Source organism: Phocoena sinus, chromosome 10 (assembly GCF_008692025.1).
Source record: "Phocoena sinus isolate mPhoSin1 chromosome 10, mPhoSin1.pri, whole genome shotgun sequence".
Classification (NCBI taxonomy): Eukaryota; Metazoa; Chordata; class Mammalia; order Artiodactyla; family Phocoenidae; genus Phocoena; species Phocoena sinus.
Window position 1 is genome coordinate 66356 of NC_045772.1, and position 26827 is coordinate 93182.

General features: G+C 60.4%; 1 protein-coding gene across 8 annotated transcripts in view; it reads right to left on the bottom strand.

The window, feature by feature from the left end:
- Positions 1-2434: 2434 nt before the first annotated feature.
- The window catches only part of SHANK3 (SH3 and multiple ankyrin repeat domains 3), a 50470-nt gene continuing 26077 nt past the window's right edge, over positions 2435-26827 (bottom strand). For 3 of the 8 annotated variants that reach the window (XM_032645377.1, XM_032645376.1, XM_032645381.1), the window contains 4 exons: positions 20351-20481; positions 19607-19691; positions 13014-15264; positions 2435-4914 (listed from right to left, as the gene is read on the bottom strand). In XM_032645377.1, coding sequence (XP_032501268.1) covers positions 4323-4914; positions 13014-15264; positions 19607-19691; positions 20351-20481 — 3059 coding nt within the window. In that variant the 3' untranslated portion in view covers positions 2435-4322. Of the gene's footprint in view, positions 4915-4972; positions 6031-8138; positions 9645-9666; positions 11722-13013; positions 15265-19606; positions 19692-20350; positions 20482-26827 lie in introns of those variants that run through there. The other 5 variants (XR_004351747.1, XM_032645380.1, XM_032645379.1 and 2 more) reach the window with 5 other exon arrangements.

The window sequence follows — 26827 nt, forward strand, 5'->3', positions numbered from 1 at the left end:
TCAAAATGAAAAGTGGTACCCAGTTTTTCAAAACATTTAGGGGTTATGCAGTAACAAAGATTGAAGACCCAATGTCTAGATCCTAGAAGACAATTCTTGTTTGACTCTTCAGAGTAGCGCCCACTTCTGATTCTTGGAGGGGTTAGAGCACCTGCCCCCGGCCACAGTCATGGGTTGAGCGATAGACACACAGACCGGCAGAGGCTTAATTTTGTCGTTAAACCTAATGGAAGGGTGACTGCGTTTGCCTTCTCCACGCTGTTCCCCAGAGCAAAGGAGGGAGGTGGGAAGGTACAGGACAGTTAGGATTCCGGGGCCAGAGGATGGGGTCTCAGTGGCTACTGGGGGCTGGGCTCAGGCCAAGGTGGGGCTCCCGCACCCCTCCCCGCGAGGTTCCTTCTCCCCGGTCTCCTGTCCCACTCCCTCCGCACCCCGACGTGGCTGACCCCAGCCCTCCGCCCTGCTCCTGTCCACTCTGCACCCCACTCACCTGAACAGTCCAACTCCCACCCCATCTTCCTCACGCTGACCCTTGACCTCTGCCGGCTCCCACCGGCCCCTGCCTCACTTCTCCCATCCTCTGTTGTTCTCCAGCACGGCCCCCGGCAGAGAAGAAACCTCATCGTCCAGCCAGCCTTAGTGCCCCCAGGACCTTGGGGGTGGCTGGTGGTGAGGGAGGGCTGGAGCCACAGCCTCTGCTCCGGGTTCCACAGAGAGCACTGGTGAGTTGCTTGGGGCCCCTGAGAGGATAAAGCTGGAACATTCTGAGGTCGTGACGAGGCAGAGGCGGGGCAGGGAGTTCGTCGTCCAGAGTGAGAAAGTGGCCACAGGCGTTTGGAGGCTTCAGCTCACTCAGCCCTGTGTCCCTCTGCCATCTCTCCACCTGCCGCTGCAGGCTTCTCTGGTATAGATCTGGAAGGTTCTGACCCATTTTCTGAGGCACTGGGGTGGCTTCCAACCCGTGGGGACATCGGTCTCCCCAGACCCCTGGGGGCCAGGACGGCAACGCCATTCCCAGGGAAGGCGGCTCCCACTGCCGAGCTCTTCCTCTCCTCCACTGGAAAGCTGGACTCGCCCCAAGTCCAGGGCCCAGTTCCGGGGAGGCCCAGGGTTCCACGCGCAGCTCAGAGGAGCCCAGCGCCCCAGCTGCCACAGCGCTCCGGCCCAGAGCGAGTCAGGGCCCCACCTCTGTCCCGCACACCCGGGCCCTCCCAGGCCCCCACTCCTCGACTCCCTTCTTGGCCTCTTCTGTAGGATGACCACTGCTTCTAACTTGAAAACGAAGCCAAAAATTTGAAAAGTGTTGAAAATTTGAAACTGGGGGGCTTTCTAGACAGACGGTGAGCCTCTCTCAAGGTCCCACTGCCAAGCAGTCGCCGTCGCAGCCTCACTGGGGCCTTCACCTTCCTTTGCAGGCCGTCCAGACCTTCACCTGCTCCTCAGAGCTTCTCTGCCTTCCCCCCACCTCCGGGTAAAGACTCCTGAGTCCACCCCGCTTCTGCCCACAAGGCTTCACCCATCCACCGTTCTTACTCTCCCTGGGATCCTCACCCTTCCCTGGAGGCGTCGCCCAGGCCCCATCCTGAATCGAGGTCTACGTTTGTCGTGTGTCACTTTCACATTCCACCTTGACCCAGCGTGGCCAGGCTCTGCACCCACTGCCCTCCTAAAACCCCACCGGGCGACTGGTGCCCAATTGGTCTGATATCCCACCTCTGCGGCTTCTGGCCCTGTCTCAGACCTGGGCCCCGCAGTCTCCACCCTTTCACGGCTCCCTCTGGGTCTCCTTGGCCCTCTCGTCTCACTGTTCCTCCTCCTTTCACTCTTAGAGGTGCCTCTGCCCTTCCTGTGAGCTACCAGCCCCCACCAGGTGCCACACGGCACTTGCCCCATCAGTGGCTGGTGGCAGCTGGCTCAGAGGGGAGAAGGCCTGAACGTGGGCAGAAGCTTTGGGGGCTGGAAAGCACGGGTAGACAGAAGAGGGTTCAAAGACAGGAGCAGCAGAATTTAGGGACAACTGGAACCAGGGGGAAAAGTGGACAGAGGCCACGGAGGACAACCGGACTTATAGCTCAGGAGGTGTCATTCACTGAGCTGGTGAGCAGAGGGCGAAGCTTCCAGCTCAGGAAGCATGGGCTCAGGTCCAGCAGGGCTTGGAGAGAGAGAGAGGCACGGAGAAGCCGGGCGCGTGGGCTTGGAGCTCGGCAGAGAGACTGGGGCAGAGACGGGGATCTGCAGGTGATCGTGGCGTGTGGCTGAATGCTTACTTGAGGCCGGGGAGGTTTGTGTGAGCTGTCCAAGGGACAGCAGAGTTTGTGCTCCCAATATCTCCTCTCAAGCAGGCAACAGAGAGATGGTTTCATTTCTTATAAATTTATTACATAATAATATTATAATAATTATTATCAATAATAATAATATAAGAAACATAGATCTCTGTGGGGTGTATCACAACGTCAGGGTCAGGAGGCCTCAGGACTGGAGCAGGGGGTGAAATCCCCCAGCTGGAACTCCATACAAAAGGAGGGGTGAAGCAGAACTGACCCTGTAAAGTTAAAAACCCAAATTGAACGGAACCAAAAACCCACAGGTGAGTGTGAGACGAGTGTGTATGTGGCAGTCTGTTACAGTGACTGCTGCTGTGTGTGTGACCTGGTCTCTTGGTGAAAGGGTTACTGGGTGTGAATCTGCCCAGGGAATGGGGCCAGCGGGCTGGGGGCGGGGCAGGTGGGCACAGACCGGCGTGCCAGGTCCCTGGGCTGTGAAAACTTCTGTTTTCTGGGTTTTTTAATTTTTATTAAAAAAAGCTAGAAATATAAACAGAAACTTGTGAGTGACGTGGATGGAGCTTAGTCCAGACTCCACAGCCTAGGTTTAAAAACGTCCCGGGCCCCCCGCCCCACAGGTCATTGCTGAGTGTGAGTAGTCACAGTAAGGGGGCTGGGGTGCCCGCCGGGGCCTTTGCCTCTCCCCGGGGCTCGCAGTGGCCTGGCTCTAGGGCTGCCCCTATGAAGCCCGACGGGGTGGGGGGGGGAGAGCACTGCCTCCGGGGGCCCTTGGGGGCCTCTCCCAAGCAGCAAGCCTTCACCAAGAAGGCCCACGCAGGCTCGGCGAGGCTCTGGAGGGACAGGCTGGGCAAACAGCAGGTCCCAGTGTGCAAGACGACCTCTGACTTTCTTTGGAAGTGGAGACGGGGTGCTTTCACAGGCACACACCCATGCACGCACCCTGTGCACGCTTCCGAAGCCCCTACACTAGTCCAGAGTGGCCCCTAGGGACCGCTCTCCAGTCAGGCACACGCGGGGCTCCGATGCACTCAGTCGCACCCCGAGATTCACACACTCGCACATGTGCGCCCACACGCAGGGCGGAACTGGAGACTTCAGGTCTGAGGCAGGGAGGCTTCTTTGCTGTAGTCGCCCAGCAGCGTGGGGAGGAGGCTAGACCCCTACTGGGGAGGGACCCTGTGAGAGAGATAGCTGGGGGCGGGGGCCAGGGCCCTGCCCTCCCACCCCACCCCCGCTCCAGGGCCACGGTCTCCCAGGCCATCTGACCTTGCTAGTGCCCAGCAGGACTCGCTGCCTGCCGCCCCTCCTCCACGCAGCACCTGAAGGGTCGGTGGGGCACACTATAGCTCAGCGAGGGGAGAGGGCCCAGCCGGGGCCCCAGGGCGGGTTACTAGGACCCTGGCCAACCCCAGACCAGCTGGAGCGTCCCCCACCCCATGTGGGGTGGCAGTGGCAGTTGAGGGGCCAGAGATGGAAGACTGGGCAGCCGCAGCGGAACCAGTGGGGGGCTGGAGGGGAGGGGAAGGGAAGCTATTGAGGACAGAGATATTTGTTCCTTTTCTCGTTCCAAATATAGAGTGGATTAAAATATGCAAAACAGGGGGGCTCCTTGGCCCCCAACCGAGAACCCCAATGTCTCCCCCCTCCCCCCGAGTCACCAAGGTGTGTCTTGACCTTGCATGCTGGACTAGGTTCCCCCCTCTGCGAAAGTAGCCACCAGGAGCTGAGCGGGAGATGGTCAGGCCGGAGCACCCCCGTCCCCAACCCCCTCCCGCTCCAGCCCCCCCCACCCCCACCCCCGCCCCACGGCCCGCGCCCTTCCTGACCGTGTGCTGGGTGGGGCTCGACGGCCTGGGAGGGCACTAAGCAATGTACAGGGCAAGTCTCCGAGCAACAGCAAACAGGACGATTCATGCAACATTCCTGGCCCGGGCGCCGTTGGGGTGGGGGTTAGGGGGCGGGCCGAGCCCGCGGCCCGGGGGCGGAGGTGGGGGACCCTGCCGGCAGGGCGCGGGCATGGGGGGCGGGGGGGCGTCAGCTGCCGTCCAGCTGCCTGAGCGCGCGCTCGATGTTCATGCGGTGGCCCACGCGCGTGACGCCCAGCTCCACGAAGTCGTCCTTGGTGAGCGCCGGCAGGTGCGCGCCCTCGATCTCGTGGTCCTCGAAGCGGTCGCGGTGCTCGCCCAAGTGGATGCTCTCCAGCCAGTCGCCCACGTCGAACTTGCTCCAGAGTTGCAGGGGCTTTTGCTGGAAGGGCCGGCGCGGGCTGGGGGCCCCGGGGCCGGGGCCAGGCGCTGGCGAGGGCAGCGGCGAAGGCGAGGGTGAGCGGCTGCGCGCGCTCACACTGCGCACCACAAAGCGCACCTCCTTCGGCTCGTGCGGGATGGAGAGGCTGGACGACTTGAGGATGGTGGGGGGCGTGAGGCCGAAGGGCCGCCCCGCGCCCCCCGCGCCCGCCCCCAGCCCCTCCACCCGCTCCAGCGACGCGGGCTTCACTGGGCTCGGGGCGCGCCGCGCCACTGGGTAGCGGCCGCCGGGCCGCACCGGGTAGGAGGCCCCGCCGCCCGGGCCCCCAGGGCTGCGCTGCGCTGAGATGGAGCTCAGCTCACCGAGGCTGCTGAAGAGCCTGCGGAGGGAGAGGGGGTCAAGGCCAGGTGAGGGGCACTAGGCCAGGTGGGGGTGGGCGGAGGGGCGGGGGCCAGCGGCCAGGAGGACTGTGGGAGGGTGGGGGCGGGAGGGGGTGGCCTGGGACTCGGTGGGTAGCCTTAGGGCCAGAGGAAGAAAGGAGGGTAGGGTCCTGTGGTTACTCTGGCCTGGTCCTCAGACTCAGAGCCAGTGCCCTGCTGGGGGAGGCGGGGCCCTAGACTGAGCGGCCCACGAGGAGTAAAACCCCTGGCCCCCTCCACTCTTTGCGGGCTCCAAGAGCAGGCTGCCAGAGGAAAGACAGCTGCTGGGACAAAGGGCTTCCCACCGCATTTCTGACAGCCCGGGACACCAGCTCTGGACACTGCCCCGTCCACCCACACCCTGGAGAGTAAGACTCCGGCAAGACCCCTCACCACTTCTCCCACACACCACTTCCCCCTCTGTCATCACGAGGGGACCCAGAAAGACCTGGGCTGGCCACACGGCTGGCTGAGTCGTGGTACAGGCTGGTGGCAGCACAAGACGGAACAAGTCCATGAGGTCTGAGACAGACACGAGGCGGCGTTCACACCCACACAGAGCGGCGGCACGTGCAGGGCAGGCGTGAGGCAGCAACACACCCATGATACTCGGCCTCCCCGCACGGGACAGCACACAGCAGCAGCGGTAGCACCCACATGTGTTACATACATGCAGCAGCAGTGGCAGGAGTGGCAGTGGCCTGCTCACGACAGTGACAGCAGCACGTGTGCACGCGCACACACACACACACACGGGTCTTCACTTCCCAGCATCACCTGATAGGACCCCAGGTCTTCAGCCCCGCCACGCCCCCCAGCATGGCCATGGTGGGAGGCCTGGCTGGGGGAACTCCTCCAGAGAAAACCCACTCCTAGATCCCATGCCACCTCCACCCCGTTTCTTTCCCTATCCCCTACTGTGGCCACGGGAAGCCTCATGGGGCCGTCAGTGGCACCAAAGCCCCATGAAGCCACGCAGAGCAGAGATCCAGGCGGGCAGGTGCAGCGCACAGACAGTGAGAGGCATGGGATGGGCATGCTCACTTACACAGCCGGCGCTCGGGACCACCGCGCAGCTAGACAGAGCAGCCACATGCAGATGGGCGGGAGAGAGCAATGAGAGAGAGTGTTAGCGGCCCAGGCCCTCAAAGCAGGCACATGGCCCCCAGTCACGGCCACAGCGAGGGCAGCCAGGTGCAGGGACCCCCTGGCCAGATACCCAGTAAGAGAGGGATTCAGGTGCAGTGGGCCCAGGTGCGATGGGAGGGAGCACATCTGGAGCTGCTGGAGGAAGGAAAGTGCAGGCACGACGTGGGCAGAGCTGGGTGGGCTCCTGGCTTGCCTGTGAGCTGTTCTCTGGTCTGTGAAGCGCAGACCACAGTGGTGTCCATCCACAGGCTTTACTAAGAGCCCTGTGTGGCAGCTGCTCAGCAGACCCCTGGCACTTGGGGATGCTTCGTGTCCCCTTGTGTTGCTGCTGCCTGAAGGGCCTCTCTCCAGCTGCCATCGCACCTCCCTCTCCCTGCCCTTGCCCACACTGGGCTAAGGACCCCTCCCCTGGGTTCCCCCACCCACCTCTGTGCTACCCTGACTGGCACCTGTCCCACACTGCACAGGCACCCTGAGCATCCCTCCTCCCCTGAAAGCAGGTTTGGTCTCTTCCTGTCTCAGCCGTGCAAGGTGAGCCTCCCGCTGGAGACCCAACTCTGTCCCTCCCACTCAGCCTGGTTTCCACTGCCTTCCACTGGCTCCCTCTCCTCAGCCTCTGTCCCTGCTGCCTCGCCCACCTGCTCAGACCCAGAGCAGAGCCTCTTGAAGAGGCCAGACCATGCTTCCCCCACCCAGCAGAGAGGGACTCAAAGGACGCCTGGGGTGATGGGCTCAAGGAACAGGCACCGATCACCGGAAGAGACCCTCCCCTCTCCCACATCTGACCTCCACGGTACCGCCTGGGTTTCGGAGCAAAGTGGGGCGGCAGTGGAGGGTGGGGGAGGGTGCCAAGGAGGTGGTAGGTGCCCAAGTGGTCGTGATTGCTAGGGAGAGGGCGAGGGGGCAGTGCTGGGGGATTGGGCCCAGTACAGCACTCCCCTCCCGCACCCCGGGGCCTCAAGCATCCCACCCTGGCATGGGGACCTGCATCTCGGGATGCAGTTCTGCGTGGCCCACCCCCAGAGTCCCCTGGAGCACGGTCTGCAGCCCTGGCAGGGGGTGAGCTGGAGGCCTAGGATGAGGGCAGACTGGCTCAGAAGCACCAGGGAGACCCTGCCGAGGGGAGATACTGGGTGTGGGGAGGTGGGCACCTGCCAGAGGCTAGGGCTGGTGCCAGGAGGTGCCATGAGTGAGGGACTGATCCAGCGGAGTGCAGGGGAGAGGACGGGTCACAATCCTAAGGCTGCCCTCCCAAGGCCCCAGGGCATAGCAGGGAGTGGCCGGGGATGCCCACGGCCCAGACGTCTGCTGCTTCTCCCCTTCCTCTTGGGGAACAGGGCACTTCCCACATTGTCCCAGGCCAGGCACCCCGGGAGTGTCCATGGTCAAGGTCCACATGTTTCCACACCACCTCTGCAGAGCCATTGCTGTCCATCACCACTCTGAGCTGTCTGACGGCCTCCCCAGCCAGGCTCTGACCACGGCATGGCCACATCACAACCCCTGCCAGCCTCCCAGAGGGCTTCTGGGCCACCCACTCTCTAACATGTGGTACCTCACTAGGCACAGCACCCCTGGACGCCTTCCGGTCTTTCCCCAGACGTCTCAGCCAGGCTCCACACTCCCCAGCAACTTTGCCACCAGTGTCTGAACCTTGCACTGCCTGCTTCCTCGTGACTCCTCGACCAGTGAGGTCTGCTCCTGCCCCACCACCCCTCGCCCGGCACCCTCTCCTCTACCTCTTCCTTCCTAGATAGGCTCCCCTCTTAGTTTGCACTTTCTCCCAGGCCGTGTCACCCACTCCCACCCTTTCCTGTGACCGATGTGCCCAAGAATGCCACATGTGAAGCCAAGCCACTCTCCCCAGACTTCTCCTGGGGTCTCCAAACATGCTCTCCCTCGCCCCAGTCCTGCCCACACCAGAGGCCTGCGAGCCACCATCAGCCGCTCCACCCTCCCCGCCATGGCCGATGCGCCACCAACTCCCAGCATTAACCCTGGCCCTCCTCGCCCGCAGCCACCTCTGGACCCAGACCTTCCGCGCTCTCACTCGGGACCTTCATCTCACTTCCTAATTGCTATCCTTGACGCTCGGTGCCTAGCTCAAAGCCAGGAGCACAATATGCACTGAAAAACTGTGTTATAAAACAATGTGACATGTCACTCTCAGGCTCGACTGCCTGTCAACCCGTTGGTGCCAACAGGCAAGGAAAAGCCCACTCCGGCCCTGCTCCCCGCCTGGAGCCTTCTGCCACTGCACTCACACAGGGCAGGTCTAGGCCTGTGGCCTTTTGAAATCTAAGAACCTCATTCACCGAAATAATCCTCAACAGGAGCACAAACTATATACGGGCTTGTGAGCGTCCACTGCGCTCTCTCTGGTCTCTGTGTCTCACTCCAGCCCTAACTTCCCACCGCCCACACCAGGTCATGGCTCCAACCTTGATGCACCCAGATGCCCCTACGGCCCCTCCTCTGTGACCCCTTCCCGCTCCCCTAGCAGAGTTCCGTGAACTCCTGAAGCCCTGATCACACCTCCTGCAAAAACACACCTCACAGGTCCCCAACCCGTGAGGACCTCCGCAAGGACAGAGCACATCCTGGCCCCTGTGCCCTGCACTGGCCGGCAAACAACAGGTCCAGTTTCAAAAGAACAAGCCCTGAGGCACCTGCAGTCATGTATAGCTTTATCCAGATCCCTGTCAGATGGGCTAGCAGGACAGAGCTCACAGTAGGTCCCCAGGGCGGGGTTTCTCCACCATCGCAGAGATGTGCATCTTCTGTGGGATGCTAATTAGTGATCTACCAAAGAAGCTGTCCGAGACCACAGCACACAGCACATCAAAAGTTCTGAGAAGTACTGCAGGAAAGAAACCTCGTCAACTTTGGGTTTCCAAAGCTATTTCGCCATGAACTTTTTTCTGTAACATCAGATGTGACGGTCAGACAGGTGTAAAACTGAGGGCCACAGCAAAACTGAGTATTGCTGTGGGGCTCAGAGACATGTGCCCCTCAGACCACCCGTGGGGTCTGGAAGACAAAGGGAGTTCAGAGCAGATGTGGGGCTCTGAGCAGACAAATGTTCTGCCTATCAGGCTAGACCCAAAGCCAGAAGCATAAAGAGGTGGATGGTCTGGGATCAAAGTTCCAAAAAGCCAAAGGCCATGGGCCTTCCGGATGCCCCAGTGCCATTTCCACAAGGTGCTTCAAGTCCATGACATAAGGGGTAACGTCCCCTTCCCCTTCTGAGATCTTCCTAGACCTCGGGCCGCAGAGTGTCTTGCGGGGGAAGGACGCCGGAGCCTAGACTGAGCTGCCAGCGAGGAAGGTGAGCAGAGCAAGCGCTTCCTTTCTGGTGGTGTCTGTCGGGTGAGGAGAGGGGCAGGCCCGCGAGGGAACACATGGGGGGCCAGTGGACAAGGCACAGGGGCGTGACCCACTGGGTGGCCGTGCCAACTGCCCTAGGGCTTCAGCTAGGATCCATCCTGGGAAGGAAACAGCCCCGCTGGACATCAGAACTTCCTGCACTTTGGACATGTCTCTGAAAGACAGTATCACCAGCACTTTTATCGCCGTGTGAGAAATGAGTGTCAGACACTAGCCGCCGCCGGCGGCAAGACAAGAGCTGCCCAGCAGCGCCGATGGGCAACACAGCCACTGCCGGCCACGTGCGGGGCTGACTGGACGTGGCCACAGCATCCCCGCTCAGCCGCCTGCCAGGGGCCAGAAGTGAAGGGTCCAGGACAGGCAGTGGGGCCCACTCCGGGGGCCACGGTTCCACCCAGGTCCGAGGGCAAGAAGGGGCGCGTAAGAGGACGGAAGGAAGGAAGGAAGTGTGAACAGGGGCCGAAGGAAACGTAGAGGGAAGTGGGAGTGGAAGCGCAGGGCAGACGGGTAGCTGCTGGGCCTCTCAAGCGGCACTGGCTGGGCTCAACTGCAGGTGATCTCAGAAGCCACGCGCTGCCTGTGACGCACCTGACTGACAGACAAAGGTTCGGTCTACAGAACGAACACACGCACTTCTGTGTGAGGGGAACTGCGGCACACACACAGCGTCTGTCACTAGAAGCGGCTGAACGACAGAGGCCCCAGATTCCAGGGGCCAGAGAGTGGGGCTTGAGGTCAGATGCCACCATCTGCTGGCTGGCACGGATCTCCTTAGAAGCTCAATTTTGTCGTCTGGAAAATGGAGATTCTATTATTATCCATCGAACAGAATGGCTCTGAAGAGGAGGTAACGTGACTTGGCCTTTTCCAGTGCAGAGCACTCATTTTCCCGTAAGGACCCTAAGAGTCCTCCTACCAGCCCGCCTGAGGGCCTGGTCACCCTCACCATTTCACAGGGGTGGGACTGAAGTTCACTGAGGTTAAGTGGTTTGTCCAAGAATACAAACTCAGACGCAATCTGCTGAGGGTGGGGATCCAGGGCCCCCTGACCCCAGGCCGATGTCAGGGAACAAAGCAAGGTGCTAAAGCTGGTGAATGCCATGGCACAGGGAGTCTCTTGCTTTAGGCTCTCCGGCATCTGGCACCTTTGGGAACAGCACCTGATGTTCCTTTGGATACCCGCCCCCCTCACTCAGCACCCATCCGGTAGCTCTGGCTGACCCCATGCCCTGGCTCCCAGGATAGCATATGAGGCAGGCCTGGCCAACAGTAGCCCTATGCCTCCCTGACCCCAGTGACCGTTTCAGGGGAGGCAGGGGATCCACACGAAGCCAATCGGAGGCCGGGATTCTGCAGGAACTCCTGAGGGAAAGAGGCTCACTCTCCCGTGGGCCGGCAGGACAGATGGGATGTACAGGTTGGAACTGCTGGCCTTGCCCCTCCCCCACACCACTTCCAAGAAAGGAAACAAACACAGGTTCTGGCATGACCCAGACCCACTGGCCAAGAGCACCTCGCCGTGACAAAGGGGAAACGCTGAGGACGACCGTGAGGGACGTGGCGGCAGGTCCAGCCCAGAGACCACCTCCTCCTGCCCTGTGACGGCCCAGCTGCACCACAAGAGCCAGCAGAGCTAAGGCAACACCGGGGCTCTCCTGAGCTCGGCCAAGGGGCTCGACAACCAGCAAACCTCAACCAAGCGTCTGTCCTTCTGTGGCATTTGTCCTAAGCCACCTCCCTAGACCTCAAGTCACAAAAGACAGCACTTGCGTTTAGCTTTGTTCTTTCGTCCGTTTAGCAAATGTTTTATTGAGGTCTGTGCTGTGCCGGGCACTGTGCTACCCGCTGTCAATGGCTTTAATTTTCATCAGGACCAAGGGGCACAGAGGAAAGGAAGGGCTGGTGGAGGGGGGAGAAACAGAGACTGAAGATGGGGACTGGTCCAGGCTGCATCAGGGATCCCCGCCTCTGTTCCACAGAGGCCTAGGACCTGGGCTGCTCACTGCAACTGGACACTCCTGGCCACACCCCTGACACCCACTCGAAGGGCACTTTAAACATCACCCTGCTGGGAAGAGGGCTTTCACATTCAACTGGGAGTTGGAAGAGGTGAAAAGGGGAGGGCCCCGGCGCAAGCCTGGGGTGATGGGAGCCGGAGGGCAGCGCTGCCCAACCACGCAGGAGAGGCGTCACTCGTCTCCCGAGACCCCACTTATCCTTCGAGTCCTCAGCTGGAAGAAAGTAGATGAGACAAGCCCTTGTGCACAAGACCTGGATGCCTCACTGCTCTGTGAACTCTGCCTCCCAAGGCTGGCAGGAGAGACTCACTAGGTTGGTCTTCAGGGTGGCGAGAAGGACTCAGGAGGTGGCAACCCAAGTGCTACCCACAAAGCCAGAGGTGGGGGAGGGCTACGGGGCACAGAAGGCAAAGGCAGACAAGGGCTGGCCAGGGGACGACCAGCTCTGCCTCAGACCACGCGTGGGCAGGAACCAGCTCTCCCGCCAGCAAGCCTGGAGCCCACAGGCCCGAGGAGGCACCCCTTGGGGGCGGAGCCTTGGGAATGAGGTCCTCAAGGAAAGGGCCAAGGGATGAGCCCAGAGGCTCTGGCAGCTTCTGCCCAGCCAGAGCAGCACCCCAGCCCCCTGCTCGGCCCCTCCCCCCACTTCCAGGGCACCACGCAGCCTCTTTAAGTCCCCACCGTGTGTAGGAAGTGGGCGGGGAGGACAGAGGAACGGGTAAGGTATGAAGAAGAGAGAGCAGACGGAGGTACAGAAAAACGGCATGATTTCCGCCCAAGAATGGTTTCCCGATGCACTCTGAAAATCACGCACAGGGATCTGTGCTTGAGAGACTCTGAGGCGGTGCTGAGAGACTGAACAGAAATGTTTCCAGGGCAGAAAACGGGAAACCGGTGGTGGGTCCTAAGAGGAAAAGGATCCAGTGTACTCCAGGTTTCAAAAGGAAGCGAGGCAGCTACGAAAGGAAGCGAGGCAGCTACGAAAGGAAGCGAGGAACGATGGCACCGGCCACGTGGGACAGCCAAGTGGCCACAGAGAAGCCAAGTAGCTGGGGTGGGGCTCGGGGAGAGCTGCAACTTGAGTGTGGACCAGAGAACGACCCCTGATGGCAGTAGAGGCAGCTACGTCAGGTGTGAGAGTGAGAGTGCAGGGACCCCGGGGCAGGGAGCCTCCAGGAGGGCTGTGAAGGCGTTCATGGCCAGCTTGGGTCTCCGGTGGGTGCCCAGCTCCCACTGCCAACACCGACAGGGATAGAGAGAACAGAACCCCTGATATTTCAGATCGCTGAAAGAGCCTTCGGTCTCAGACAGGTAAAGCAAGGCCAGATAAAAGACAGAGATGTGGACGGGAGAAGCACAGGGATGGGTGCCACGGACAGGTGAGGGAGGGAACAGCAAGGGCTGTGGAGGAGGAACAGAGGGAACCATGGAAGGACAAGAGGAAGAACGGGGTGGGCATGGACAGGGGACAAGGGACAGGACCCTCCCCACACCGCCCTGCTCACCGAGCTGCCGCGATGGGCGACTTCTTGGCAGGGTCCAGCAGGCCGCCCAGGCCGCCAACCGGCTCCTCCCCCAGGGAGCGAGTGTCTTTGTTCAGCTGTTGCAGGCGGGAGCTGAGCTCACTGATCACAGTTGGCTTGTCGTCTTCGGGCCCGGGGAGCCCCCGGCTCTCCACGGGGTCCCCCCACAGCTTGGACCTTCTCTGGAAGAGGTAGCGAGGGCGAGCAGGCCCGGCAGCGGAGGCCAGCCCGGCGGAGGCGGCATGATACTGCTGGGCCATGAGCTCGCTGTCCGAGGACTGCTTCAGCAGCGGGTCCCTGAAAGTCACCGGCCCCTTCCCCAGCGGGGACTTGAGCTTGGGCTTGGGAGGCACTGGTGGCTTCTCGAGTAGAAAAGTATGTCCGTCGGCGAAGGAGGTGTGGGTGTCGGTGAGTTCCCCGCTCTCCGAGCTCAGGGTGGACATGCTGGACACTGTGGAGATGGTGCTCGTGGTCTCCAGGTGGGGGTCGCTGGAGCTGCGCGTGTCGGCCTCCTCCACCCCCGAATCCGCTGCAGACTCGGGGGCAGGGGGCGGCTCGCTGCTCGGCTTCCCTGAGGCCGGGCCTGGCAGCGTGGCGGGCGAGGGACCTGGGCCAGGGAGTGGGGTGGCCAGCAGGACCCCATTGGCAAACTCTTCAGGAGGCGGCACGAGTCCGATGCGGGCCAGCTCCTCTCTGGTCTCCTCGTCGCTGGAGGACAGCTGGGCCGGCGGCAGGTTCACGGCGAATACCAGCTCTGGCTCCTCCTCCGAGCTGCCCTGGCCCAGCCCAGGGTCTGTCGGGGTACTGCCAGGGGGCTGGGCCCGGGGGCTAGGCAGGGGCTCTGCCACCACAGCCGACTGTGTGGGGGCCGGGGCCAGCTCTGGGGTGCCCGGGCGCTCCTCTCCGGCCCCCAGCCCACTGGGCTCCTGCCCATTGCTGGTGGCGTGCACGACGATGAGGCCGGCTGGCCGCTGCAGGGATGTGTCCAGGACGCTGAGGATCATGGACTTCTTGTCCTCCGGTGACTTCCGCTCCTCCCGGGGAGCTTTCTCGGCTTCCCTGCGAGCAGGCACAGGAACCCAGGCGGGGCTCCTCGGGGAGAAGGCTGGGGAGGCCAGGGGCCCTCGCTCAGTGTCACGAGCCTGCACATCCACAAACAAGGGCCCAGGGCGGTCGGTGTCAGGGCTGTGCACAGGTGTGGGGGAGCGGGAGGGCGCCTGGGAGGCCAGAGCCCGCTCCCGGGCAGCCAGGGCAAGGGCCAGGGGTGAGCTGGGGTCCAGGGGTTTGCCGGTGAGCGGGTGGATGAAGGTGGAGCCCGAAGGCCCAAGGCTCGAGCCGCTGACCAATGGCTTCAGAGCGGAGACAGGGGAGGGCAGCAGCAGGTCACGGCCGGTGGTGGCGCCGGGCCCCAGCAGGCGCTCGTCAATGGAGCGGGAGGGCTGGAGGGAGGGCATATCTGCGCTAGGAGAGCTGCTCTCGACGGCTCCGACAGACAGGAAGACGGTGGAGCGCCGCCGCTCCTCCAGCCGCCGGTCCTTGCCTGGGGCCGGGCCGCCGAAGGCGAGCCCGGGGCCGTCTCCGGCGCTGTAGTCGAGGCCGCTCGGCCGAGGCCCGCGGTGTGTCGGGGAGGGCTCCCGGGCGAAGCTGCCGCCCGCCGGGCCAGGGCTACCCACGGCCAGGGCCGCGCGCTCCTGCGCATCCTCCACCTGCAGCTGCTTCACCAGCGGGCTTTTGCGGCGCTGAGGTTTGGACGGCGCGAAGAGGCTGGCGCTGAAGGCGCCGAGGTTGGCGTAAGGGCTGTCGGGGCCGGGCGGCCGCGGCCGACGCTTCGGGCGCTCCGGCGGAGTGGCCGCTGGCGGGGGCCGGGGGACGTCGCCTGCCTCGGGCGCCGAGTCCTGAAGGATGATCATGGACCGCGCGCGCTTCTGCCGTTCCGGGTAGGGCAGCGGCCCGAGGGCCGCGCCGGGATCATACAGGCCCGGGGCGCCCGCCCCAAGGCGCGCCTCCAGACCGGGTTTGAAGCTGGAGCGCACGGTGTCATAGGCGCGGCCCGGCGGAGGCGGCGGCGAGAAGGCGGGGGGCGGCCCGGAGTCGAAGTAGTAGGGTGCGGGCGGGGGCGGCGGTGCGGTCTGCGGCGGGGGCGGGATACCTCGGCCCTCGCGCACTGAATCCTGCATCGACGTGCTCCTCGGGAAGCGCCCCTCCAGCAAGGACGCCAGCTTCTCATCTTCCCCTGCGGACAGAGGGGCCCCGGTGAGCCCGGCCCAGGAGCCAGGGGCCTTCGAGGAGGCCCCTCCTGACCCAGGCGCCCGCCCTCCCCGTCCGCAGAGGCCGGCCCCGCCCCCCACCCCCACCCCAGGGCAGCCAAGGTCCTGGACGCCAAGGCGCCTTCTTAATCCGCGGGCGGTGCTGGCCGCCAGCCAGAGGACGGAGTCAGGGTGGGCGTGGGCGCTAGTAGAGATCGGGGGAGACACGGGGATCCCAGAGCAGGGGATCTAAGCAAGATCCCCAGTCTGGGCTCGTCCCCGCCGGGTTGGGAGGGCTCCTGCGGAGACTGGGGAGAGGTATCCGTTCAGATATAGCGGAGAGGAGGGCCCCCCAGCGGAGGCTGTGACAGAAGACCCAAATTCTGCCTACTCAGGTTGGGTACATGGAGAGAGCCCAAGGTCAACACCGCAGGAGGGCAGGGGCAGCCCCACCCCCACCCCCAGTCGTGGGGACAGAACTGCAGAGAAGGGCCAGGGGGTGGCTGGCACAGGCCTTCACACACAAGACTGCACAAGGCCTCATCCCAGAACCACCAGCAGTGGAACAAGCAGGTGTCACTGGGAGGCCCTGGTGGCAACCAGAGGCGGGAAGAAGGGAGATGGTCAGAAATGAGCGGGAACTCTCCCAAGCAAGAGTGACGCGCTGTGGACAAGGGGGCAGCAGGGCTGTGGCCGGGGAGGAGAGCCGATGCCCAGGTGAGGGAGGCTTTGTAAAGAGAAGTCCTGAAAGGCTCTACCCCAGAGACCGACGGGCACTGGACTGGGGGAGGCTGCCAGGAGGTCACTGCCATAGCCCTAGTGGCGGAAATTCAGAAAGGCTGGGCAGGAGGGAGGGCGGGCAGCAGTGGAATGGCAGGCTGAGCACCTGACACGTGTTTTAGTTTCACTCCTTATGGGCTGTGTGACCCCAGGCCAGGCCCTGAGCCCCTCTGTGCCCCAGTTCTCTCATGGACAACATGGACTGAAAGTAAACCCTACTTCCTGCCGCACTCAGCTTGTCATTAGGACCTGTGCAGGGTCATGGCTGGAGCGCTCAGAGCCCCCACTGTCCCGCCGCCCAGCTAGGACAGGGCAGGGCCTCCCGAGCGTTCCTGTGTACACAATGCGCACACCTGTGCTGCAGGTGTTCGGTTAGGCTGCAGGTGTAAGGCAGCCCGATCGAAGGACAGTGGAGGGGTAGCTCCTCAGTGCTGACACACAGGTCTCTGGAACAAGCCTTTGGGAATCTACACCTGGCCTCACTCTGGGCTTGGTCCCATTTTTATGAACTCACGACGATGCAGACTGCCTGTTCCCAACCACCTCCTCCTTTGGCCACCACGGTGCTCACCAGGCCTCCCACCCGGCACTGTTTGCGTGTGTCCTGTATAAGGGCTCTTACCCGCCGGCTCAGCAAGGGGCATGGGGCATGGGGGAGCTTTTGTATAAGATAAGGCTTGAATTCCAGCCCTGCCACTTCTTGTCTGATACCTCTTAACCTCTTGGCACTTCAGTTTCCTCATCTCTGGAGACCTGCCCCCTCCCACTGAAGTGTGAAGTGAAGCCATTCAAAGCTTATAGCACAGGGCTGAGCCCCCAGCAGCGCCCCCAGGAAGGTGGCTGAGGTCGTCGTCGTCATCATCATCACCATCATCATTTTTAGGCCAGGCTTCCACCCCCACTGCTGGACACAGATTCTGTGCCCGGTTCGGCCTGGGTCTCCTCCCTGCTGCATTTCTCGCGCAGCATATAAACGCAGCTCAACACCCACAAGCTTGTGCATGAGATGGAGCCACGTGAGACAAGCTGCTGCACCTGGAACACGCCGGAGGGTCAGCATGCCACGTGCTGACCCAGGGTAAAGACAAGTCACTTTCCTTGTGATGAAAATGGGAATCCGTTCTGATACAGAGCGGGTGGGGCCGCTGCCCAAGTAACAGCCGTGAGCGTTTCTCCAGCGCTTTCTGCGCACCAGCCCCAAGATGCAGGACCTACATCTGCTATCACCATGGGCAGTTACTCAGTACTCAGTCTGTGAGTACAGCCCTCTGTGCGAACCTCAACCCTGAGGTTTCAAGGGTTGAGACGTGTGCCCAGGGCCACGTAGCCAGGACAAGGGGTAGGAGTCCCGGAGTCTGAGACACCTCAGCCAGCGTTCAAGTGGGTGACAGGCGGCAGGCTAGGGCAAGGGGGATTAAAGATGAGCCACCCATGGACCGAGCACAGGAGGGTCCAGGAGGGTGAGCAGGGACCACCTGGCAATCTCCACTGAGGCTTGCAGCCTGAAGGACAGGCACTTAGATGCGGACCTGTGGTGGTCAGTACTGAGACTGGGTGGGGCTGAGGGACAGGCCATCCAGGCAGATGAGGGCAGGTGGAGAACAGCCAGTCCTGGTAGATGTCACTCAGAGGGAGGCAGAGACAAAGGTCCCTAGATGAAGCAGGAGAGGGCTGGGGCTAGGCCTCAGGGCCCCAAGGCAAGGCAGAGCCCACAGAGGACCAACTCTAGGGATGTGAGGTGGTTATCTTGTGCAGAAAGCCCCCTGTGGCCAGAGGGATGGACTAGAGGGTGAAGCTGGGGCAGGAGGTCAAGAGGAGACCAAAGCTGTGGTCTCCAGACGCTGAGGCACAAGACAATAAGGCCTGGCCAGGTAAGACTGCAAGGACGGTGAGGAAGCCGGCCATCCCTAATTTGTCCGGGGAGGCAGAGAATAAGGAGGAAACCACAGAGGATGCCCAGGGCTTAGGCCAGGGAGGTGAGGGGGGAGTGCCTCTTGGCTCCAAAGTAGCTGCAGTCTCATGTGTCCTCTCCCCCACCCTCCTACCTACAGAAATGACCCATAGCGGTCTCGGAAGGACCACTGCTGTCAGCAGTTCATGCCATTATCTCTCAGAAACCCCCACTCAGCAAAGTATCCTGCATGTCTGAGCCCAAACACACACACATATGCCCGGCCTTTCTTGACACCCAAGCATGGTTGGTGCTCCCTAGTAAATGTGCTTTTGCACCCCCCATGTAACTGCTGAGCTGAGCTGTCTGCAGACATGTCACCTCCTCCAGCTGAGCCCCCAGACCCTGCCCAGCATCAGCCTAGAGTGTGCATCAATCAACTGGGGTCCTGGGGTGAATGAGGGATTGGGTTTGCAGAAACTGGCCAGATGAGTGAATAGAAGACAGGTAAGGCAGCTGTGTGACCTTGAGCAAGTCATTTTACCTCTCTGCCTCAGTTTTCTCATCTATAATCCAGAGGTGCTGATGGTGTTACCTCAGCAGGGTTACTGTAAGTACTAAATGAACCAGTGTGTGTAGAACACAGAGCGGTGGGGTACACAGGGACAAATGGATGCACAAGTGGAAAGGTCAGTGGGTGAACAGATGGACAGACAACTGGACATGTCTGTAGGGGGATGGATGGACAGGTGGGCAGGTAAGGGGGGACTAGATGCCTAGAGGGAGGAGCAGTGGGTGGGGCTTATTAGATGACCCAGTCTGGGGTCAACAAGAGAGGAGATGGCCAAGGGTGAGATGTGATGAGGCCCCAAGGAGACAGGTGCAGAAGGCAAAGAGGCTAAGGACATAGCCTTGAGAAGGACCCACATCTTGCAGGGGAACGACGGGCACTGAACAGGTCCAGCCTGAGAACTGAGGACAAAACCAGTTAAGTGTTGTCTTAGAAGCCCTGGGTAGGAAAATTTCATGGAGGAGGGAGCAGCAAAATCAAATGTGTCCACTGGGAGGAACGCCCTGGAAACCACTGGTGACCCTGGTGAGAACAGTTTCAGGTATGGACAATTCCCTAAAAGGCCGAAAGGCAGGCAGGGAATGGGAGACAGCAAGTATGGGTGACTTCCGGAGAAAACTGGCTGTGAAGGAGAGGAGAGATACAGAGCAATAACTGGGGTGCCAGGGGGAGGGGAGAGGGCAAATTCAAGGGGAGGGTAGCTTAGCATCAGAAACGTGGCAGGTACTCGGGCTGGAGGGGGCACAGCCAGGTAGGATATGGAAGACCCAGGGACAGGGATGCTGGTGTCTGTGGGAAGTACAGACAGGGGTGCCCACTGGCAGGGGGTGACAGATGGCGAGAAGCCTCAAGGGTATCTTTCAGCAAAGTATCTCTGGGTTGGGGGAAGGACTGACACCCCACACACACATCCATATACGTCCACAAAAAATGAGATTCCTGGGTTGAGGCCAGGGAGAGACAGGACTCAGAGAGAAACTGGAAACCTCAGTCAAAGGGTGGGGAGAGACAGGGTCCTCCAGCCCCGCACGCACTCCAGCCCCCGCCCCAGTCCTCCAGCCCCATGCAGCTCCCTGCCCAGCCATACCTACAGATTTGGTCCGTGGAATCCCCTTCCGCAGGGAGCCTGGCAGCTTCTCTGGGCCTGGGAGGCCCTGGCGCTCAAACAGTGACTGTGAGAGTTGGAGGGGGTGGGGGTATATGGAGGTTCCAGAGCACTGGGGTCCCCAGCTGCCCATCCAGCCCCACCCATCCTCCTCCCAAGCCTGAGATCAGACACCCCATGTGCTAATTCCAACAGTGCTAATTCCCATGGTGTCTGACCCAGAAGCCAGGCCCAGGCCCTGCCTCCAAAGAACAGGGGCATGGCTGCGGGCCCACAGGCATAGGCAGCACTGGACAGGAGTGATGCAGACGGGCCAGAGCAGTCAGGGGTCCTGGGTATGGCCGAGGTGAGGCTGCGGGAGCAGCCCAGAAGGTGCCAAGTGAGAGGAGTGGGCGGGGGGGGGGGGGGGGGCGGGTGACAGCGACACCATGTTGTGGCCTCAGCACGGCTGGGGTCCTTGCTCTAGGTGGCACAGAACCTGCCTAAGGCGGGAGGTGCCAGAAGAGTGAGAGCTCAGCATGAGCTGGACTGTGGCTGTTCTGAGGGCTGATGGCCCCAGGTGCCTTCGGGAGACACTATGGGGTCCTTCACCCGCACCCCTGGAGAGTGGAGTCCAAATGATGGACCCTCACCCTCCAAAATGCACAAACACCCAGTAGGGGACATGGCACTCTGACCCCATGCCCCACCCATCCCCCAGTGCCCCCAGCTGCCAGGCTGGCTTACGCTGATCTCGGCAGGGGTGATCCTCCGACTGGTGGGCCGCTGTTTGACGGTGGCAGCTCTCGAGTCAGCATCCGCGATGTCTGGCCTCAGCGCAGGCTCCGTGGCGGCTGCCAGGATTTCGTCCAGCTTCTCTGCACAGCCAAGGAGGTGCCGTCTCAGCCACAGGGACCTTGAACCCGCTACAGCCCCCTGCAGCCCCACTCACGCATCCTGGCTTGTCCTCCCGGGGCTGCTGACAGAGGCCACTGGGGCCCCGCCCACCTCGGCCCCTCACTCCCCAAGGCACACAATCCAGAAACATGACAGGAAGCCCCCTAACTTGTATCCCATCCAAGGCCCTCACACACCAGAACCCAGACCCTGCTCCAGCCCGGCCCCTCCGTCCTCAGGGAGGCTCCAGGAGACCCCGCGAACCCCACTCCAGGAAAAGCCTGGCTGACCATTAGGGAGAGAACCAGGCAGGGGGCGGGACTGTTTACAGCCCAGAGACCTCCTGAATTTCCCCATTTCCCTTTGCCCTTTCATTCTTCTCCTTAGCACGTGGCATTACTCGCCTGTCTGTACCGCCACTGCACCAAAAGATAAGCTGTAGCCCCAGAACAGACCTGATGCACAGTCGCTGCCCACAAAGAATGTGTATAAACCAAGAACCATGGGGGGCTGGGGGGGCTCACTGCCCGAGGCTAGAGACCTAAGAAATAGCTGTATGCAGATCAGGAGGCCACAGAACCTACAACCCCCGAAAAGCAGCCCCACCAAGGGTGGGGGGTGCAAAGGATATTGGGAGGGGCAGTGCTGGGGGGGCTTCCACCGGCCCCTTAGAAAGCAGCCCCAGAAGCCAGGAGGGGGAAGGACAAGCCCAGGGCTGAGGCCTGAACCAGGTGCCCTCGGGCGGCGCTCTTTTCAAATCTGTTGTAAAAGAAAAACTTTGCTTGTTTTTCTTAAAGCTATGTAATGTTTCTGAAAGTGGTGTTTTTGATTACCGAGTGCCTTGGAGATTTTGTTAAACACGTGTCTGAAACCTATCAGCTGTGGACGGCTGACTGGGGAGGGCCCGCTTAGAGCCAGCACACGGGACACAGCAGGGGCTGGGGGCAGCTCCCACGTGCACCTGGCCGCCACACTGCCCCTCTCATCCAGGAGCCCCACCGCAACCCACCCATCACTCAGCCTCGAAATCCCTGAGCCCTTCCAGACTCTTAGGAGCTGTGCCAACCACAGAGGACCACGCATCTGGTTACACTTAGTCCTTTTATGCCCCAAGTGCCCCCCTTGGAGAACTGTGGTCAGCCCTGACACCTCCTCCCAGCACTGCTCAGCCATTGCTGTGGGGAAGGAAATAAACTCCTCCAAGATGTACAGTACCCGACCCAACCCAGACCCATCCTGTATACTGACTGTTCTGACCTAACCTCTTTGTGACTTGATTTCCTGATCTGATAACAGGCATTAAGAAAGGTACCTGCTTCAGTGTCTGTTGTGAGAATTAGCACATACGGCAGAGGTGCTACAGCTGTGCCTGGCTCAATGCAAGCACTGAGGACACACTTGCTACAATTCTTCATGTCTGTGCGCCTCCACACGGGCTGTCAGGAGAAGAGGGCAAATACCCTCGCCAGCGTGCCCTGCGCGTCCAGCCTGGTCCCCAAATACAAGAGAGTTCAACAAATGCTACGAGTGACCAGCAACACGCTCCATCTACAGACCAGCTCGCCTGGCCTGTGCACAGCTCCCAGCGCCCCCAGCTGCAGACAGGGGCGGGCTGCTAGAGGGGCCTTCCTGTTTGCTTCTGTGATGAGGTAAGTAATTTCCCTTTGGAAGCTGAAATCACCATGATCACCATTTGCTAAGTCCGTGGGGACTTCCAGAGTTAGAAGAGGTTTATGTGGCCCCTCTCATGCTGCAACCACCACAGGCAGAAGGGATCGCTATTGCCCCCATTTTACCCAAGAAGAATCTGAAGCTCTGAGAGAGATAAGTTGCCCCAGATCATAGACCCGATAAGTGAGGGATCAGACTTAACAACCGGATTATCCGGAAACCACAGACATAACGACATGAGCGGAAAGGTATTTCTGTGGGACACACGGGGCGCACGCTCACCCGAGCTGTGGATTTAGAGGCTGCGGCTCTAGGTCCAGAAGCACTCAATCTCAGAGACCCAAAGCAGTGTGCGTGAAGTTATTAGCAAAGCGAATATTGTTGGCCATGGGGCCATGGTGCTGAGGCCAGACGAGACTTACTTTCAAAAGGAAAAGCATCAGGGGTTCTGCAGACTACAAGCTGGTGAGGTTGACACCAATCCCCAACAAAATGAGAAAACTATATTCTTAAATAAATGACTTTAGATACTTAACAAAAGAAATGAAGCCCATTAGGAACCAGGTCTGGGGCACTACACTGGCTGTCAGGGTCGCTATGCGGCAGGGACGCAGCTGGGGATGCAGCTGTTTGAACCAGGACCTAAGCAGGGATGAGGGGCCTGCGGGGGCGACGAACCGCCGTCACTTCCCCTACAGCTGGAAGAAGCACACAGGCCACAGCAGAGCACCCTGGGAGCCCCGCTAATGAGCTGAGGAAAGAACCAAAATATTCCAGAAATAGCTTGTGTGCCTGCCTCAAAGGTGTGAAGAAAAGTGGCCCCAGAGGAGACCTAGTCATCTGTTTTATACCTGAAAAGACCCTGAAAAGGGAAAGCATTTCACCTGGGACCGGGGCAAGGGCGACGGGAGAATTCAGAGGGTGAGATCGCAGGTCACACAGGGAACCTGGGCTCAGACAGATGGGCAAGCGTGTCCCTGGCACAGGGAAGGCCCAGCGGATCCTGGAGTGAGGGGTGGGCGGGCACCAGGCACAGAGACAAACGAGTGAACACACACGCCTGGGGCCACAAAGCCACCTCAGGCCCCTGCCTGGCACGGACTCCTGTGCAGCACAAAGAGGCTCCAGTCTCCACATGAGGTGGAGCCGGCTGGCAAAGGCCAGGCCCTCGACCCCGCCAGACCCTGGACCTCAGCACCCAAGCCCAGACTCTGTCCCCGCCTGGCTGCCGTGCCTCATGTGGCCAGGCTGGACATCCAGGACATCCAGGAAGGAGCTTCAAAGGATCCAGGGTGGGAGGTCTGACGGGAGGGGCGGGGTGGTCAAGCCAGCAGCTCTGGGGCCCAGATTCCCGCTCCTGAAGGGCCAGGCTTAGGCTTGAGCCCGTAACAGATCAGCACAGAGACGGGACCCACACACCAGGCACAGGAGCCCCAGGAAACAAGCAGAGAGAAGCAGCACGGGCTGGGGCTGAGCACCTGACACCCCCGCCCCCACCAGCCCGGTCACCTTGTTCCCCAAGCGAGCTCCACAGCTGGGCCCTCTGAACCCTTCCCCCCTCTGCTCCGGGCTGTGGCACGCGCTGTGGCCTCCACTGGGACGCCTTTCCAGCTCTGCCTCAGCAGCCCCCACGGCCCTCACACCACTGCCCCCAGCTCACTCGGGCCCCCGAGGATTGTGGCCACACTCACCATCCCAGGCCCATCTGACCCTTCCCAGGTCCTTCCACTGTGCCCCCAGCAGCTCCCCACGGAGAAGGCCAACAGGAGGGTGCAACCCAGGCTCCCAGACCCCCTGACTCGAACAGGAGCCCCTCACACACAAGCACTTCCGCAGCCAAGGGTCAGGCAAAGCTGGGCCCCGAGCACAGTAGATGACTCACCCCCTTTCCTTCTCCGAATGGAGGCTTGGAATCAAGAAACAGAGTAAACGGGGTGAGAGGCAGGATTTGTCCCTCGGCACCCGGGCCCCACTCCCCACTCCCACCCCCTCCTAGCCCATCCTTACCCTCCCAACAGCCAGGATCTCCCAGACCCCCACCACCCCTGGCCTATACCCTTGTCAGATCGTGGGTGGGAAATCGACCCAAATACCCAGTCAGTACATGAAATTCAAGGTGGGGACAACCACAAGCAGGGACAATGCTTGTACGCACGCGCGCACACACACTCACACGTGCTTGTGTACGTCCACACACACAGACATGCACACGCCTGTGTGGACACACAGCTAAGTCACACTTGGTTCAAACGTTTGTTCAGAAAAAAGGCAAAACCCCATAAAAACCCATTTCAGAGGCCACCAATGGTGCAGTGGCCACCCACAAGCATTCCTGCAGTGTGTTCCCAACAACAGGCAAGTCAGCGTGTTTTCCAGACCAAGGCCAGTCAGGGACCACACCCTGGCATGGCACCTGCCTTGACATTCTCATCTCGAAAGAACAAGGAACCCAGAAGTTCCAGATTTCTTAGGGGAAAGAGGATGGACAGGAGGGGCTTGGACCCATCAGGGCCCCTCTGGCCTGGGTCTCCACCAACCTCTGCAGCCCCAGCACGTCCTTGGTTCGAGCTATGCAATGAGCACCTGCTGAGTGTGAGGGGCCCCAGGGCTGAAGGGCACTAGAGGGGTCCCACCCTCCCTCCTCCTCCCTCCTCCTCCCTCCTCCTCCCTCTCTCTCCCTCTCAGGAGAGTCCCCACCCAACCCCTCCTCTTAATGCCGTTTCCGCCAGCCACCTCAGCCCTTCCTTTTTTGGGACACCAGTGCCCCCCCCAGGGGGCAGGATATACCTTCCCTTCCTCTTCCTCCTGCAGGGCCCTCCAAGCCACAGGGAGCCACCTTGCGTGAGCCCCCATCCTTGCCACCTGCTTTTCTGTCGCCTCCCATTTTCCCTTCTTCCCAGGTGTTCAGGTCATCTTCTCAACAGACCACAGACACTAAAGGGCCCTATCAGCCCTCGATACTGTGACATAAATCTGACATGTTTATGCTGGCAATGAACCCACGGGTCTTACTTCTGTCCCGTAAAAGCACAAACACTGGATCATGGGATGATCGCTTAGGTACCTGGGAAAACCCTGATGCTGGCCTGGCTTCCTCAAACCAGGTGTGTCTACCGAAGGTCGGCAGGTGGACTGGCTTCCCAGGACAGCTGTCGTCCAGGGGCAGGAGTGGGTCTCCTGTGGGTTTCCTCTGAACAGAGCCACGGGAAGGGCCTGGGTCCAGTTCAACAAAAGCTGTGACCCCCTCACTCAGCAGTGTGGATGGAGGCTCTGTGGTAGGCTGTCCCTTCACCCTCCCCCAGACTCTGCTCAGGAAAAGCTGGTGAAAAGGATGCTGACCTCGGGCCGCAAGAGTGAGCCCCCTCCCTCTGGAAGACAGGGGTCTGTGGAGCAACCCTGTCACAAGGCAACAGAGGGGACACCCAGGCCAGAGAGGAAGGAGGCTCTTCTTCCATCCACTGGTCTCTGCACACAGAAGCAGCCCAGAGGGCAGAAGGCAGCTCTTCTGTTTCTGCAGCGCACAGTCCCTGGGTCCCTGGATGACAGACCTCAGGCTGCCCAAGCACCTCTTTCTGAACGTGCACCTGAACGTGGCCACGTGACGGCCTCTGGCAAGAGACTCCCAGGAACCATCCACCAGAGCCCGGTGTGGGGTCTAGCCAGACCCAGCTGCCTACTGGTATTGGTTTATTGACCAGTTTGGATCTTCAATCAGTGCAGTGGGTCAGCTCCCCATGACTAGCCTTGCACCCTTGTGACCCCGGGGCCCGGAGCTTCTCTGCCTTACTCTTGAATGAGCGAGGTTACTAGGCATAGAATTCCAGGTGCGAAGGCATTCTGACCCAAGACTTTGAAGTTTCTGTTCCGCTGTCTTCTAGCATCTGCTGATCAGACCTCCGCTGTCAGTCTGACCCCTGTTCCTTTCTAAGTCATCATTCTCTGGCAGTTAAGGCTTTTCTTTTCGTCTATGGTGTGAAATTTTACTATGACAGGTCTAGGGGTAGCTTTGTTTTTACTTCATTGCTTCAGACTTACACTCCTGCAAACTGGAGTCTCATGTCCTCGTTCAATTTTAGAAAAGTCTTAGCCATTTACTCTTCAAATATTGCCTCTTCCCCAGTCTTTTAACTCTTTCCCTCTGGGACTCTATTTAGGCTGGGATTTTTCTCAGTTGTCCTCCATATTTTTTGTCTACTCTTTGATATTTTGCATCTCCTTATCTTTCTGTGCTGAATTTTGGGTAGTTTCCTCAGATTTATCTTTTAATTCATAGTTTCTTCCTTCAGGTGGGTCTACCATATTGTTTCCCAGGCACAGATTTTTAAAATCTCAGGGGCTCTATTTTTGTTTCAATAACATTTCTTTAGGAATCCTTTTTAAATCTGCTTATCCTTATTTCCCCCCCCCCCCCACTGTGTTGTTCTTTCATTATGAGTTCTGTTATTTCTCTCAAACTTTGTATTTAAACACTTTGTTTTGTCTCTTTCATAGCATTCTACGGTTCCCAGTTCTTCTGATGCTAATTCCAAGTCCTGGGCTTGGCTCTACTTTCCCCCATCTCTTGGCTTTGTGGGGGTATCAGAGCCCCAGTGCCCTGCCCGTAGGATCTGTATTGGTCCCAAGCCCTCATGGACTATGGGAGCATCTGCTTCCTCT